This window comes from Pleuronectes platessa, chromosome 21 (assembly GCF_947347685.1).
Source record: "Pleuronectes platessa chromosome 21, fPlePla1.1, whole genome shotgun sequence".
NCBI classification, from domain to species: domain Eukaryota; kingdom Metazoa; phylum Chordata; class Actinopteri; order Pleuronectiformes; family Pleuronectidae; genus Pleuronectes; species Pleuronectes platessa.
Window position 1 is genome coordinate 16112929 of NC_070646.1, and position 14976 is coordinate 16127904.

The 14976-nt window shown below is 41.7% G+C and overlaps 2 protein-coding genes and 1 long non-coding RNA gene across 7 annotated transcripts in view; 2 read left to right on the plus strand and 1 right to left on the minus strand.

Annotated features, from left to right (window-relative positions):
* Positions 1-14976, plus strand: part of LOC128426511 (putative uncharacterized protein MYH16) — a 57032-nt gene that overhangs the window by 28237 nt on the left and 13819 nt on the right. For all 3 annotated transcript variants that reach the window (XM_053413404.1, XM_053413402.1, XM_053413403.1), the window contains 2 exons: positions 5275-5365; positions 13534-13590. In XM_053413404.1, the coding sequence (XP_053269379.1) occupies positions 5275-5365; positions 13534-13590 (148 nt within the window). The remainder of the gene's footprint in view (positions 1-5274; positions 5366-13533; positions 13591-14976) is intronic.
* LOC128426518 (uncharacterized) lies at positions 1211-2466 on the plus strand. Of its 2 annotated transcripts, none has more exons than XR_008333275.1 (3): positions 1211-2060; positions 2141-2252; positions 2361-2466. It is a non-coding gene; the product is annotated as an uncharacterized LOC128426518 (long non-coding RNA). The 2 variants fall into 2 exon arrangements; XR_008333276.1 differs by having other exon boundaries at positions 1211-1866; positions 1948-2252.
* Positions 2776-4681, minus strand: LOC128426517 (uncharacterized). 2 transcript variants are annotated; one of them, XM_053413414.1, is made up of 7 exons: positions 4140-4681; positions 3713-3889; positions 3391-3449; positions 3255-3317; positions 3105-3167; positions 2885-3016; positions 2776-2801 (listed from the first exon to the last, which is right to left on the minus strand). In XM_053413414.1, the coding sequence occupies exons 1-7, from the start codon at positions 4273-4275 to the stop codon at positions 2781-2783; spliced, it is 651 nt and encodes a 216-aa protein (XP_053269389.1). In that variant the 5' UTR covers positions 4276-4681; the 3' UTR covers positions 2776-2780. The 2 variants fall into 2 exon arrangements, with proteins under 2 accessions (XP_053269389.1, XP_053269388.1); XM_053413413.1 differs by having other exon boundaries at positions 2776-3016.

The following is a 14976-nucleotide window of genomic DNA, read 5'->3' on the forward strand; positions in this document are numbered from 1 at the left end:
CCCACTGACTTTTATGATCCTCTGACTTTTCCTCTAGAAACACAATGAGGTTCGCATTTTGGAGATTTACTGAGTTGCCTCGACACGTATCAGATAGCTTACTGTGTAATTGGTTTAGACATTCATGAGCCTTTCACATCTACATAGGGAGTAAGTCCTGTTCCACAGCAGCCCTCACATTTGTTTGTTTTTCTGATTATCCTTATGAAATTCTCTCTACCTTGTGAAGTGGTAAATGAAAAGATGGTTAAACCCAACCCTCCAGTGAGTGATCATACAGCGGCAAACCAGTTATAAAACTTAAAAAATGGAAATGTACGTTTAAAGTATACATAATTTATTAGCATAAATACATACTTTCTAAAATTCTTTGTCTGCTATAGACATCTATATCAGTGTGCACACATGTGATGCTTTCGATCGATGCATATGACATCTGGTCATGTCCACAGCTGTCTATGGATTGAATGGAAAGCTGCTCCGATCCCATCTATTAACCCCAGGAAGACAAACTGGCCTCAAAAACGTATTGATATTCTGACATGATGCTGCTGCCCAAAGGCGCTCCTCAGTCCAGTCCCCCCCGCTCCCACCTCTACCCACTACAATCCCGACATGTTGCTATCTGCCCTCAGTAATAAGAGAGCAAATTGGATCATTCACTATACTTTGCCTTGCAGCAACCAACTGTCAGAGAGCACAGCTGAGGCACATAGGAATTAGTTTTGCAGGCATTTGGTTATAAATCAAAGTAAGTACAGATAAATAGAAAATTGAGCCGATGATGGAGCTAAATGAAAGTTGAGGGATTTGCAACAGTGATGATCATGAATGTGCAAATCAGCCTTCAGGTCAGTTATCAGAGATCACACACTCACATATTTACTCTTGTTTTCACTGACGTTGCTAAGGTGCCATTTTCCAAACAGTCTGTTTTGGGTGAGAATCTGTCACTCAGCCAACTCAGCTTTTTTGCTTCGTTTTCACTGAATCTCAAAAGTCAAAACTGAAAAAAACTCCAGAAGTTTACAGAGACCAGAAGAAGCAGGGGACGCGAGCACAGGAGATGAAGTACAACAACAGGAGAGCACAGAGGCTTATATACACACATAGGGAAGGCCGGGGTAATCAAACACAGGTGGAACACATGAGGACTGGTGCAGACAATCACAAAGACAGGAAGTGAAGAAAGAAAACACACCAGGGGCCCGTTTCACAAAGCAGGTTTAGTGAAAACTCTGAGTTAGTTAACCCTGAGATGAGGGAAACTCTGGTTTTTCAGTTTCACAAAGCCAGTTCAGCTTTACTCTGAGTCAGTTACCCTGGCAACATACTCCGTGAACCTAACCTGCTCGCTGGCAGGTTTTCTTCAACTAACCCCGAGTTTCTCCTGCTCTTAAGTTGAAGCCTGCAGACTGAAGGCAGTGGCAGACATGGCGTGTCCTTTTATTGAAGAGCCAGTTGATGTCGAGGCGCAGATACTCCGCAGACATCTCCACCGGGAGAGGATTATTAGACCCCGATTGGATGTTTTATCATTCCCTGATGAGTATCTGTTTGAGCGTTTCCGTTTCTCTGCATCATCTATAATTTATATAAACGATATTCTCAGCCCTCACATCGCTCACATGACGCATCGTGGACATGCTCTCAGTTCCGAGCAAATTCTTTGTATTGCACTTCGTTTTTTTGCCAACGGCAGTTTTTTGTATAACGTCGGTGATGCAGAGCATGTGTCCAAGGCAACTGTCTGTCGGGCTGTCCGAAATGTGACACTTGCACTGAAACGGCTACTATGCACGTTTGTAGTGTTCCCAAGTCACAGACCCACCAGACTTCTCAAAGAAGAGTTCCACAGAATTGCAGGTATCAGTCTAAGCAGTAATTCATTTATGTCATAAAGCTTTGAGACTTGAAGCACTAATCAGTCAATTTGATATATTTTAGGGTTTCCAGGTGTGATTGGCTGCATAGATGGCACTCACATTCCTATCATCGCTCCTTCAATAAATGAAGGAGATTATGTGAATAGGAAATCTGTCCACAGCATTAATGTGCAGGTAGGCCTAAATAGTAGCCTTTAACATTCCAAATTAAATACACTACACCATACAGCTAATTACTGTTCTCCACTGTGAAGATCATATGTGATGGAGCCCACATGATTAACAATGTGGAAGCGAAGTGGCCTGGGTCTGTGCATGACTCACGAATGTTTCGTGAGTCGACACTGAGTGCCAGATTTGCCGGTGGTGAGTTTATATATATAATTTATATACAGTATATAGTTATATCCTATGATCAAATATTTTGTTTCCTCCTATTGCAACTGAAACAAACTGTATCTTGTATTATCATAGTAGAGTTCGATGGTTACCTACTCGGAGACAGAGGGTACCCCTGCCAGCGCTATCTGCTGACCCCTTACCCTGACCCTGAGCCTGGCCCACAGCGACACTACAACTTAGCTCACTGCAGGACACGAGCCAGAGTGGAGATGACCATCGGGATACTCAAGGCCCGGTTCCAGTGCCTTCGTAGGCTCAGGGTCACCCCAGAGAGAGCTTGTGACATTATAGTGGCATGTGTGGTTCTCCACAACATTGCCACTATTAGAGGAGAACAATGTCCTACTCTTTCCCCCTGTGATCCAGGTATTAATCATACCCCCCCTGCTGATACACGAGATGGAGGAGCTGTTAGAGACATGATATGTGTCAATCATTTCTAACTGACCCATCACCTCCCCAATGTTCAAGAACGACAATATGCATCTCATTTTATGAGGTCTTCTTTATTTCCTAGAAGGACAAATTTTGTACAGTTGTTAATCCTTTGTTGTTGAAACAATTAAAAAACATCCACCTGTGGGCACGTCACCCACCTTTAACTGATGGTCCAGCAGTTGTATTTCCTTTTCTGTTTTGGTGATCTGCAGCCTTATGTGCTCCATTTCTAGGTGTGATTTGTTTATTTGAGATTCTAAATATACCTTGTAAAGTTGTTTCACAGGGAGCTATAGGAACATAAATGACATTGAATTTCAGTGCCATGTCTATTTAGTGTCATTGTAAGTTGTGGGTCAATGCTGAACAACATCTTACTGAGGTAAGCTGTGCTGTGGAGGTTGATGGACCTTCTTCCCCATTGTAATTTCCAGCATGGCTCTGTTAGAGAGAAAGAAGTTGCAAGTTGTATTGTGGAACAACACTATTAACTGAGCCAAAGTTATTTAAAAAAAAAAAGGTGTATACTTCAGCAGGCCTCTCTGCATCTTCCCTCTCTGTGGCAGCTGATAAGGTTTCTTCATCATCCTCCTGTAATGAAACAGAATGTGTGTGTTATATTCTACCAATTATGAAAAATCTGTGGAATATTAAGAGTACTTACAACAGCATGGAGGTCTGTTATGGCAGAAGGCTCAACGAGACAGATTACACCATCAGTAACTGGTAGAAAATGAAGATTAAACAGTTGATGATTACCCGGAAAAGTGCCCCACCTAATTTAAACACAATTTTTCAAACTCTGAGTCACCTTAAAATAGATTGATATCTGAAAGCAAAAGCAGCCAATTGCAAAGAACTGTAGCTTACTGCTACAAGAAAAATCAGTGTGCCAACTAAGTTGTGTCTAAGATGAATGGGTGGCCATTACTGAGCGAACACTAGAAAAAGGATTAACGTACATGCCATTCATTTGAATAACTTACCTCTTATGTAGGCCCCTGTGACCTGGGGCGTGGGTGGGTCCGATGAACTCCCCCCAGAGATGCCCTCAGCAATGGGTCGTCCACTGTTCTGACTGAGGGCCATCTTTTCAGCCTCTGTGAGAGGTGGTGGTGGTGGACCGCCACCTGTTTTGCGGGCCTCAGCCTTTTTTCTGTTGGCTATAATGGAGGTCAAATTTAAATACATACAGAAAACACAACTTTGGAGACTTGTATGTATAAAAGGCATTTAGGTGTTGCTTTCATAGAGACAATATTAAATACTGGCAGTGTTGGGATTTCTCTTTTTTTTGCAGATTTCCCTAATTACTTAAATATATCCATCACATGTTGAATGTAGCCACTAAATGCTGTTTAATGAGGGCAGGCTAAACAACATCACAATTGCTTGTACTTTATTATACCTTACCTGTTTGAACTACATTTTTATATTTCATCTTTAGCTGCTGCCAAGTCCGTTTGGTGCCTGTTGGGTTGCACCTGTGCTCACAGACACACATATGGAATATAATTGTTGAATAAGTGGAACATTCAAGACAAAACATTTCTTTTTTTTCTCAAATTAATACTGACGCATTGACTCGGTCAGCAATTTCCTGCCACGCAAGATCCCGCGCTTTTGCTGCTGCCACAGTATTGCTTCTTTTTAAAAATATATGCTCACTTTCTGCATACGCAGTCATTAATATTTCCAACTCCACTGGGGAGAAGTAGGAGGATCGAGGCTGTTTACCACTTGTTGCCATGGTGAATCATGTTATCTGTGCTCCATTGATGAAGGCTTTTTATATCCTCATGCACAAGCTTCACTCAGGGTTACCTTGACTCTGAGTTGATTGAACTAAGTGTTATCACCTGTTCTGAAACCGAAAACTTAGAGTTTGACAGCTCAGAGTTGCTCAACCCAGAGTTAAGGTTTTAACTCAGAGTTTGTTGAACCTGCTTTGTGAAACGGGCCCCTGGAGCAGGGCCTACAACATAACACAAGGATATACTTTAAACACAAGGTAATAATTAAACAAAAAACACTATTAATAAAGAGGCGGAAAACACTGAAAAAATACAAAACCTTTCATCAAAACATTAATGCTGAATGTGAAGGTCTGAAAAGTGCCACAATTTATATTCTAGATGCAGTTTTGCCACATTAATCTCATCACAGGCTCTAAAAAGCCAAAGGAAAGAGAAGTGTATATGTGAAACATATTGTAAATTCTCTGTGTACAACTGTATTTTGAGGTGATATGTCTTCACTCATGTCAAATTTGTTGCTGTAGAGTATTTTATGTGGACAACACATCTTAATTCACGGTCACTCTTCCACCTTTCTCCTTAATATTCAAGCCCATCTCATGGTTTCTCTCGATGGATTGAGTTTGCTCAATTTGTATTCATATTAACTGGAGTTTCAGCAAACTGGGAAATACAAATATGACGTAAAATTAAATGTTTTTTGTTGTGCTTAGTTACATTTCAAGACTTGAACTGACTTGGTTCCAGTGGATGATTTTGATTGTGTTTATGATCTCCCTTTCCCCCTGAAGGAAGGATCTGGAAATCTGCAGTACCAGCTCCAAACTGGAAGCGGAGGAGGCCCTCAACACTGGACTGCAGAGAAAGAGCAAAGAGCAGCAGGTCAGTTTAGTATTGGTGTAGTGTTTGTTATGGTGCTTGGTGCTTGGCTGTGGCTTTCCAGTAGTCTATCCTTCAAGATGCACAACACAGACAGAATGGTGTCAAGGATTGTAAGGATGTGAAGTCTGTGGGAATTTTGCTGAGGTGGTCAGACCAGGTCAAGACTCAACCTGGAGTCATGTTCTGAGGCTTAAGTTGGTGCAGATGGATCCATTCAAACTCAAGTTTCAAATAAGCTCATTATATGTTTCCTCATTACAAAAAACAGGAAAACGGCATAAAGGGGCACTATGATGCTTTTTTCCATTTCTCATTACATCATTGTTTGTATCCACTGGTTTTCATCTCGATTGTGTTTGAAACACTGAATGCACTGCTATGTCACACAATAAGCAGGTAGTGGGCATGTATGGCAGTTGACCATGCCACAGGGCTCTCACCACAGCAGTGGTTTCTTTATTCAGAGACCAGGAGCAAACATAAACTTAACATAAGCTCAAAATAAAGAGCCTTGAAGAAATCAAGTTCTTAAAGAGAACAGAGCTAATATTGCCTGTTTCAGTGAAACTGAGGGTCTGCATAACAGGCAGTTTGACATAAGTAAGGACTTTTTTTTAAATGGGAATCATGCAAATCTACTGTAGTGATGTTACAAAATAAAACTACAGAGCTGGAAATGATATGAACAGGTCCCCTTATGCATGTAATGCAAAGTCAGTCTATAGCTGTTTTCAGATATTAACTGAACATTTTTTGGAAAATGTCCACAAAATTGGGTCTGGACAATCTTGAGTCCCGATCACCAAAAGCTCTCGAATCACTTTTTCCAAGTTGCCATCTTCTTCGGCGTCTTCTACATGTCTACATGCTCCTGAGATGTTTGTATTCACTTGTTAGAAACATCAGCAGCATCATCGCAGTGAATACTCAGACCTTTGCATTCACACATACAGCCCCTACAGAGAATTTCAAGAGAATATCCTGCAGAGTTCAGTGCAGCTTTAGCAGTCTAACAGTTTGCTTGCAGTACCTCCAAACTGGTAATGGAATAAATCCACACTTAAATTATTTTTTAAGGAAGCCTGAGGTAATATTGATTGTTTGAGTTAAAGAATCAACCAAGGGTCTGCATAACCGGAAGTTTCAGATGAATTCCACTTTTTTAACTGCAAATCATGCCAATCCACTCCAGAATAAGTTGGAGATAAGAAGAATCAGTACCTAAATGTTTGTGTCACAGAGTCACTATTAGTCTACTGTTGCTGCAATGCACAACTGCATGAGAGGATACATGAAGACTCTCTTTCTGCTTGATAGTCATCTGCCAGGCAGCAGGGCTGGTATGTGCCTTCCATCTGTAGCCTGTAATTTGAGATGTGATGACATTTTTCAAAGAGCTGCAAAATTACACGTCTCATCCAATATAAGCTAGTTCCTTGATAAAATCTAGCTCAACCTGCAGCTGGATTTCAATAATAATGTAAGTTCATAAAGGCCACTGATGGTAGAAAGCTCCAAGAAAGTTCACCAGGAAAAGCGTTTTCCTTTGACCAGAAATATTTGAATAATATTCGACTGAGATGAGAACCTCTATGGTGACTTGGTAAATGTATGAGCTGTAGCTTCCAGGATACATACCAGTCTTTCAACAGAGCCGCTGGGCGCTGCTCTACGATTGGATCACTCACTTCACACCTCCATGCCTGTCAGGAGATGGTTAAAACACATCGCCTACATGATAACCATCTCCTACATCTATACGATGCTGTCACTAGGTGAAGATTGGGTTTCTGATTCCCTCTTTTTTTGAAGACTTCAATATTTCTCTGTTTCTGATTCCTTACATAGAAGTCTCCATGGCAACGGAATAAATGCCTTTGCATATTTGATCATTTGATTGTTTGATTATGATATTGACTGATATCATGTCACCACTGCTTTAGCCAGTGTCTACAAACGGCATGATGTCACATGACACTTTCTTGGCATTGTGTATCTGAAACAAAAACATGTGTTTAGTGGGTCAGTGATCAAGAAGTTGCAAACACAGCTTTTTCATAAGATATTAATACAACTTTTGACAATGACAAAATGTATCTTTTTCTTTCAAGCGTTGCAGTTTGTTTGGGATCAACACAAGATGCAAGTTTTTAATGTGTAATGATATAATGCAAAAAAACTGTAAACAAATGTCTCAGGTGCCACACATGTAGAAGTCACAGACGAAGATGTCTGTTCTGGTTTCAGATTTTCCCAACTTTTTAATAGCATCCAGTAGTTGATTAAAGCCAAACTTACTGCAGATGACAGACGCCATCTCTCCGAGGTATCGAATAATACCGACCCGCTGCTGCAGGGTAGTTGCCGCTGCTGCTTCGGGATCTCAGCAGGCGCACATGACTTTTTAGTTGGGTCCAAGACCCATCTGCCAACATGGAGGAGGTGGAGTTTATGACCTATTTGCAGCCAGTCACCAGGGGGAGCTCAAGATGACTGGGCCTCACTTTTGAGAGCCGTCATGTCGTTTCTATAGTCCGTGGTCCATATTATCTGCTTGCTTACAGTTTTTTGAAAGATATATATAATGATATGCTAACTGCAGGCTTTGGAAGTAGCACCAGTTACTACTGTAGGAAGTAAGCTACATATCCACGCATGCTAACATTAGCTACGGCTATGCTACAGCAAAAACACACATCGTTTAAACTATCCCTCATACACCTTTTCTGTGTTTTGGATTTTGTAAATGCAAAAAGGCATCAGTGACTGTGACTTCTGACCTCTTCTGACTTCTGACTAAACCACTGTGGCCTTAAATGTGGAATAAAACAACTGAACCCCAAACAGCGACATAATGAAGGAAAAAGCCTTTGCAGAAGTGGCCACACAGATTATTAATACAACATTTTTGGTGTCTGCAGTGGAAAACCAACACAGCGGTGAGCACTGTGGTGTTGCACCAATGATGTCAGAAAAAGGCCATAATAACTCTTCTGATTCCAAAAGGCACATAGTCATTGTAGCACAGTCATTGAATAATTATGATTAGGATAGGGATATTTCTTTGCCCTATAGTTGTGTGAGTCGTCTGTTTACTCTGGTGTTTCATGTTTTATCTGTAATGTTCATACTGAGGCTTTTCCTGGGTATCTTACTCTGCCATCCAGATCAAATCAAGCAAGTCCAAGAGCTTTTATCTGTATCACCGGTGCACGCTGTAGATAATGTGTTTTGTCTGTGTCAGTCTTTTCGATGGATGTAGAGAGAGTGACATTAGCAGATGGTTAATTCAAAGTTCAGGTGACTGCTGACGCCTCTGGGAGCCTGATTTTTCTCCTAGAAGTTTGTCAGGGGAAGAATAAAGAGCGTCTTTGTGGAGTGAAAGGCGATCGGTGTGTCTTCGAGGTTGGACATGTTTTCACATTTACTGTAGCTTTGGCAGTCTCCCTATCTCACAATGAGACTATTATACAGCGTGTGTGCGTGTGCAAAGACGCAGGTGGCTGGCCAGTTGACTGGATGGTCCCTCATTTCTGTCGCCCACTGTCTCGTCTTGGCGTAAAGGTCACATGAATATATCCATAAGATTCTGACACACATCTCTCTCTTCAGTGTGCTGTGATTCAAAGCCGTTGGCTTGAAGGCAGGGTAATGGGGGGTCACAGTCCTGAGTTCTTACAACAGCCCCATCATACTCCTTAGTGGTTTTATTACACTGTCGTAAAGCATATATACCATGTAACAGAGCTGTCAAGGGTTATCACAACCTGAGGAGCTGAAGCGCAGTCGTACCCTGCAGTCTGTTTGGTTTACACCAGATGTTTCCCTGGACGCGTTACATCAGATTTGGCCCAGTGTTATTTACAGTCTAAGCTTCAGGTGATGCCTATTTCCTCATTCGCATCTGTGCTGTGAATCCATGTAGGCTATCGTGCTCTTATTTGTCTAGATTTAGCAAATCTCGCTTTTTTAAATGACCTTAGTTTGATGCACTCATGAATCTGTAGTTGTGTGAATATAACATGAATACAAAAATACATAGCTAAAGCTTAAAAAATATCCTCAGGCTGCAGAAGTCAGGCAGGAAAAAAAAGTTCTTTATATTTTAAGGAGTGGAGACATGACACCCCACACTGTCCCCAAATGACCAACTCTCCTCCCTGTTTACTCTGAACAGCTGAATTCTGCAAGAGCATCAATGAGCTGAGAGGAAATCGTGGGATTTGGAAACAGAATAGAGCACTGTAGGAGAATCAGGGAGTGTATCTTAAGGATGTATTTCCTGTAGCTGCTTTCATTTTAGAAAATTCGATAATACGATGAAAGGTTAGTATGTGTTAATCTATTCTACATACTAATTCCACAAATGTATGCATGTCTGGATGTTGAACGCAGTCTCACGAACCATTCATCTTATCAGCTTCACACTTGACATGTGTATTCTTTGTGCACAAGTGCAGTGCCAAGTTTGGTGCAATTTAGACAAACAACATGTCCAATATTATAACAATTTAATAAAAAGAAAACCAGGGCTCAGTAGTAGTCAGTGGGGGTGGGGCAGTATGCCTTCAGTCTGTGGACCAAGTTCTTTTTCGCCCTCGGATAAAGCACAGCAGCAGGTAACTGGGGTGAAAATCACCATCAGAGCATTTTTATGTTTCTTATTTCACCATGTCTTTTTTTTGCCAGAGTTCTGAAATAGCTGTCATTCAATGTATGAAAATTGACAGCAGTTAAGTTCAAATTCAGTCTCATTTTATGAAAACCTTGACTACAAAATCTCCATTGCAGATAAACCAGCTAGGACGAACACAATGTTTTTCTAACTTCACTTTGTACCACAGACTGTTTATAAAAAGCTCTGCACAGCATGTCCAGCACACAAAAAATTCAAAAGTGACAGTTTATTGTTGAACTGTTTGAGGAGGACTCACTAACAAAAAGGAATAATTCTGAAGTAGCACCGGAGTATCAACACAGGACAGAAGAAGAGGCAGGTATAGAGCAGGCGCTGCACTATACCTGCTGTAAACGTACCTCTCCTGTACAATGTGCACCTGTGATGAGCAGGAGCAACGTCATCTCTTATATCACTGACGTGAACCTGGGTCGTCAGCTACAGCACGGTGCTTTGACGGGTCAACAGGAACTTTCATCACCCGTCAATCAAACAACTGCAGCTTCTCCTGGTGGGAGCTATAGTTTGAACGCATCGAAAAGAACAGAGCGTATAGAATCCTGCAGCGGTGCAGGGACCTGAGGTGTGCGAGCATGTGCCGACAGTATGGTGGACTCTTCAGCAGGGGGTGCAGAGGCTGGGCTACTAAAGTGTTTGGCCCCTGTTTCCCTCTCTGACTGACATGGGTTGGGTGGGGGGTTGTGATCTGACAGGATGTAGCTGCCCACGCTACTGAACATCCCCTCTGATACAACTGAGGCCACATCTGATTGTAATTTATGGACATTTATTTTAGTTTTAGTGTGCAGTGGAAAAAGAGAGACTTTAAGCACATACAATTATGGAGATGAAACCCTCCAACCATCCTCAGCAATGACGGGCTAATTTTCTTATTTCCCCGCATTGTTCCAACAGTAGAAACATTGATGTGGGATCATTTTGAATAAATTTCATTTCGAAACATTGCACAAAATCAGTGTATAAACTCTCTCTGCCATAGATAAGTGGTCTGAATTGCGTTTATCCAGGCTGTCTGGCTCAGTCATCTTAATGTTGTTAGTGCACTGTTGTCTACAAGTGTATTAGAGCCACAATATTTATTTTGAGCCTGGTTTGAGGCTGTGGAAAGAAGAAATTTAACAAGAAACAGACATGTGAGTGGGGAACTGTGAGACAGAAAGAGGCTGTGCATGCATGAGGGGGTGTGGACAGTAAAATGCCGAAGGGGATCAACAGTGTGTGTGTGTTTGAGTTGAGTTTGTGTGTCTGTGTGTGGGACAGTCAGTCAGTCAGTTGGGCTGTTGCTGCCTCACCATGGCTGTTCTCTCTGCAGAGGTGCTGCGCTGGCATGTGAGTTATTTTTTTGACTTTTTATGTTTGTATGTCTAAGCTTCACTTTTTTTTTTTAAGCTGATTTAAAAGGCTGGGGGAAAAAAGGTGATAGGCTATGATAAGTCTGAGCCGACCTTTGGGATAATGCTCAAGTGTTCGGGTTGGCTCCCCTTCATTTAGAATGAATCAAATAATAGCATAAGCTTGGGATAATTTATTACCCATTTGTTTATAATGACTCATGCTGTCTGATAGTTTCATGTTGAAGGATCTTTGGATGCCTTGTAGCTGGTGAGTTGCTTTAACCCTATTAGTGCGTGGAGGTGATGCTGCTCCGAATGGCCCTGGGCTACACGCCATGTCAGACACACTTCCTGACACCGAGACGTAGATAGAAACCGGAGATAGCGCAGAACATGGTAGAACATGGCAGAACTTGGAAGGATGCATCGCGGCAATGTTGGGAAACAGCTTGGCCATAAATCTTTACTGGCAGCACAAGACACAGCGCTGGCTCGACATTATTGCACCAGAAATGTGCTGCTGGTGATTTATTTATGTGAGATTGTTCTGATTGTTTTTAAAAGGCTGAGCGGGATCAAATAAAGTCATAGAAGGATCCGTCAGTGCACACAGATGGTGGAGAAGGAATTCAGATCGCGTGCAGAATGAACAATATATTCCTTTATATTGTAAGGACCTGCATTTAAAAAGTTATTCAATCTTAAAGATCAGCATAAATATCAAGAACACCCGAAATGACCACCACCATAGCTAATGCATCAATATGCAAGTTGCATTGTGTTGTTGAAGTTTGTTTTTGTTGAGATAATTTAAACTATGACTTAAATCTACAACAATGCATCATATTTTAGGAATGCAGTGTGTGTTTTGTATGTCAAATCTTCATCTGTAAAGTTTAACTGTAGTGCATCATTTGAATATGAAAGCCAAGTAACTCAAGTAAATCCGAACTTTTGATTTAAGTAAAGAGGAGCACCTCAGGTATGCTGTCACAGTAAATGGAGATACTATTACTTGTTGTTTTGTACTTAAGTTGAGTATTTGTGTAAATGTCCATCGTTACTTTCCACTACTGACATTTCTACAGTCTCAGAGCCTTGTTCAGTGTGGATAAAATAACATTCATCATATTTAATATTGATACTTAGAGTATTATATCAGTATATGAGGAAATACAAGGTTCTCATTTGGGGCTGGATTTGCATGATCCCTACTATTCAGCATCAATAAGCCATTTATTTATCCTTCATTACTAAGTATGACTTAACTTAAAATACCTGATATATTTCACTGTGTAGTTGAAAGCAGATAATAGTGCATTTATTGGATATTTGCATATTGTCAGTAACTTTTGCTCCTAACCTTTTGATGTGAATGACACAGTTGTAAATGGTATAACATGGTTGTGATAATACATAATGCTTTTGTTAAATTAAATAGTTTGTTGTACTTGTTAATAGCTTTACATGTACAGCATAGAGTATATAACTTATAATAAAAATAAGACATATGGTATCAGGAAGCTGCAGGCTAGAAGACCTCCCCTCCCTTAAAGGTAAAACAATCAATCGGAAATACTGATATTACAAATAAAAATGAAGCCAACTTGACTTCAGGAAAAATGCTTAAAAGGCACACAATGAACAAAACCATCTGCCGACTTTGATTCGAACGTTTCTTCAGTCCTAAAGATGATGCTTCCATCCAGGACTGCAAAACCGAGAGGACGCCAAGACAAAACACAAATTCCTTGAACGTTGTGAAAAGGGCAGTGATGCTTGTTGGTCTCACCGACTGGACGCTGCAGACCCAGCCCTGAGTCAGAATACAGATAATGACGGTGGCCGCAGACATTCCTGCTCTAAATTGCCACCTGAGGCAAAAGCCAGAGGCGCTGTTGCCAAATCCCAAAGGAAAGCAAGAGTGAACGAGACGGCCTCACCGCACCACACACAAGTGTTGCCCTGAAATAGCAAACAGTCTGCGGAGGTGACGCCCCATCTGCTCTCTGTCCGAATGATATAGTTACTGTGAAAGCAGAGGTTAACAGCTCAACTTCAGATATCCTGCTCATATTTTAGATTTTAGTGTTATTGTTTTTTTCACTCAAGTCTGTTTTTTCTCCTCTGTTCAGGCCCGCATTGAGGAGCTAGAGGAGGAGCTGGAGGCAGAGCGCGCCATGAGAGCCAAGGTACAGTACATCGGCACAACTGTAAGGGTCGGAATATACATGCTGTTAATTACATGCAGGCAGGATTGTTGCTTTGCATATCTTCGGAAATTACCGGGATGTGTACGTGAGACGCAATATCCACGTGTCTTAAGTCTGAGGTCTGTGCGGTTCCCTCTACTGGATTCCTCTAGTAACACACGTGGTACCTAAACAAGTACGTGAACAATAACTTACCTGTACGGGTGGTTAAACAGCCGTTATATGGTTGGCTCAAGGAATCTCCCCTCTCCCACAATGAAACAACAAGCACATGAGGCTTAAATCTGTCAGTCAGGCTGCAGGCGAGACAAGAGGAGGTCGGCTGTGACCTTCAGGCCCGTGGCGGGGCGTGCAGAGCCGTTTGCTGACGGAAGGGAAACACTGAAAGGGCGAAAATACAAGAAAAAAAGATTGCTGATGTGTTGGCAGCCGGTGGGATACGTGTGTTGGTCACCCCAAACCATCTGCACCTGTGATAATAAACTCAGGGGGGAGAGACCTTGTGTTTCTGATTAACATACAGGGAAACCCCAGAGGCGTAGAGGGACCCAACATCCTTTTTCTTATTTTTTCCCAAACTTTCTCTTTCCTGTATGCACACACAACACACACACACACACACAAACAAACTAGAGAGCACACTAACTAGCCCCTTACTCCTAACCCCCAACAGCCCAGTTAGGCTCAAAATGGTCCTCACAAAGATATCTGTACGAGTTAACACATAGAGTTAGTGAGGACACTATTTGTTATAATACATTCCTGAGCTTCTTAAGCTAGCATGAAACCTTACTATTACAACTAAATGCCTAACCCTATCCCAACCCTAACTTATAGCACATCTTTAACAGCAATTTTAAAAAGTGAGGACCGTCCAAAATGTCCTTTCTTTCTTAAAATTTGGTCACTCCGTAGAAAGAAAGTATAAGTATACACACACACACACACACACACACTAGCACCTTCTGTTTTTTGTTATCCCCTCGTCTTGCCCCGATAGAAGCAAACCAGAAAACAACAGGAAGTTTTTTTCCCCCACACATCTTAGTGATATTAACGGGGTTCGGCCCAGCGCGCCTGCTTCATATAAAATGTATCCACCAAGGTGGGCGCTTAAAGTGCTTGTTGTTTCAACGGAGACGCTCTTCAAGTGTGTGTATTTAAGCCACAGAACCAGGTCGTCCCCACGGACCTGACTCCAGTTCCCATGTTACAGTAGGGGAGGGCACTAATACAAAAAGGAACATATTTCACCCTGAGTGTTGAATAGAGTGACAGCAGGCCCCAGGGTGTGTTTGGTACACTTCTTCCCCACTCTGGGTGGTATTCTTAATGGTGCGGGTGCTGGGTCTCCCCTCCCCACCC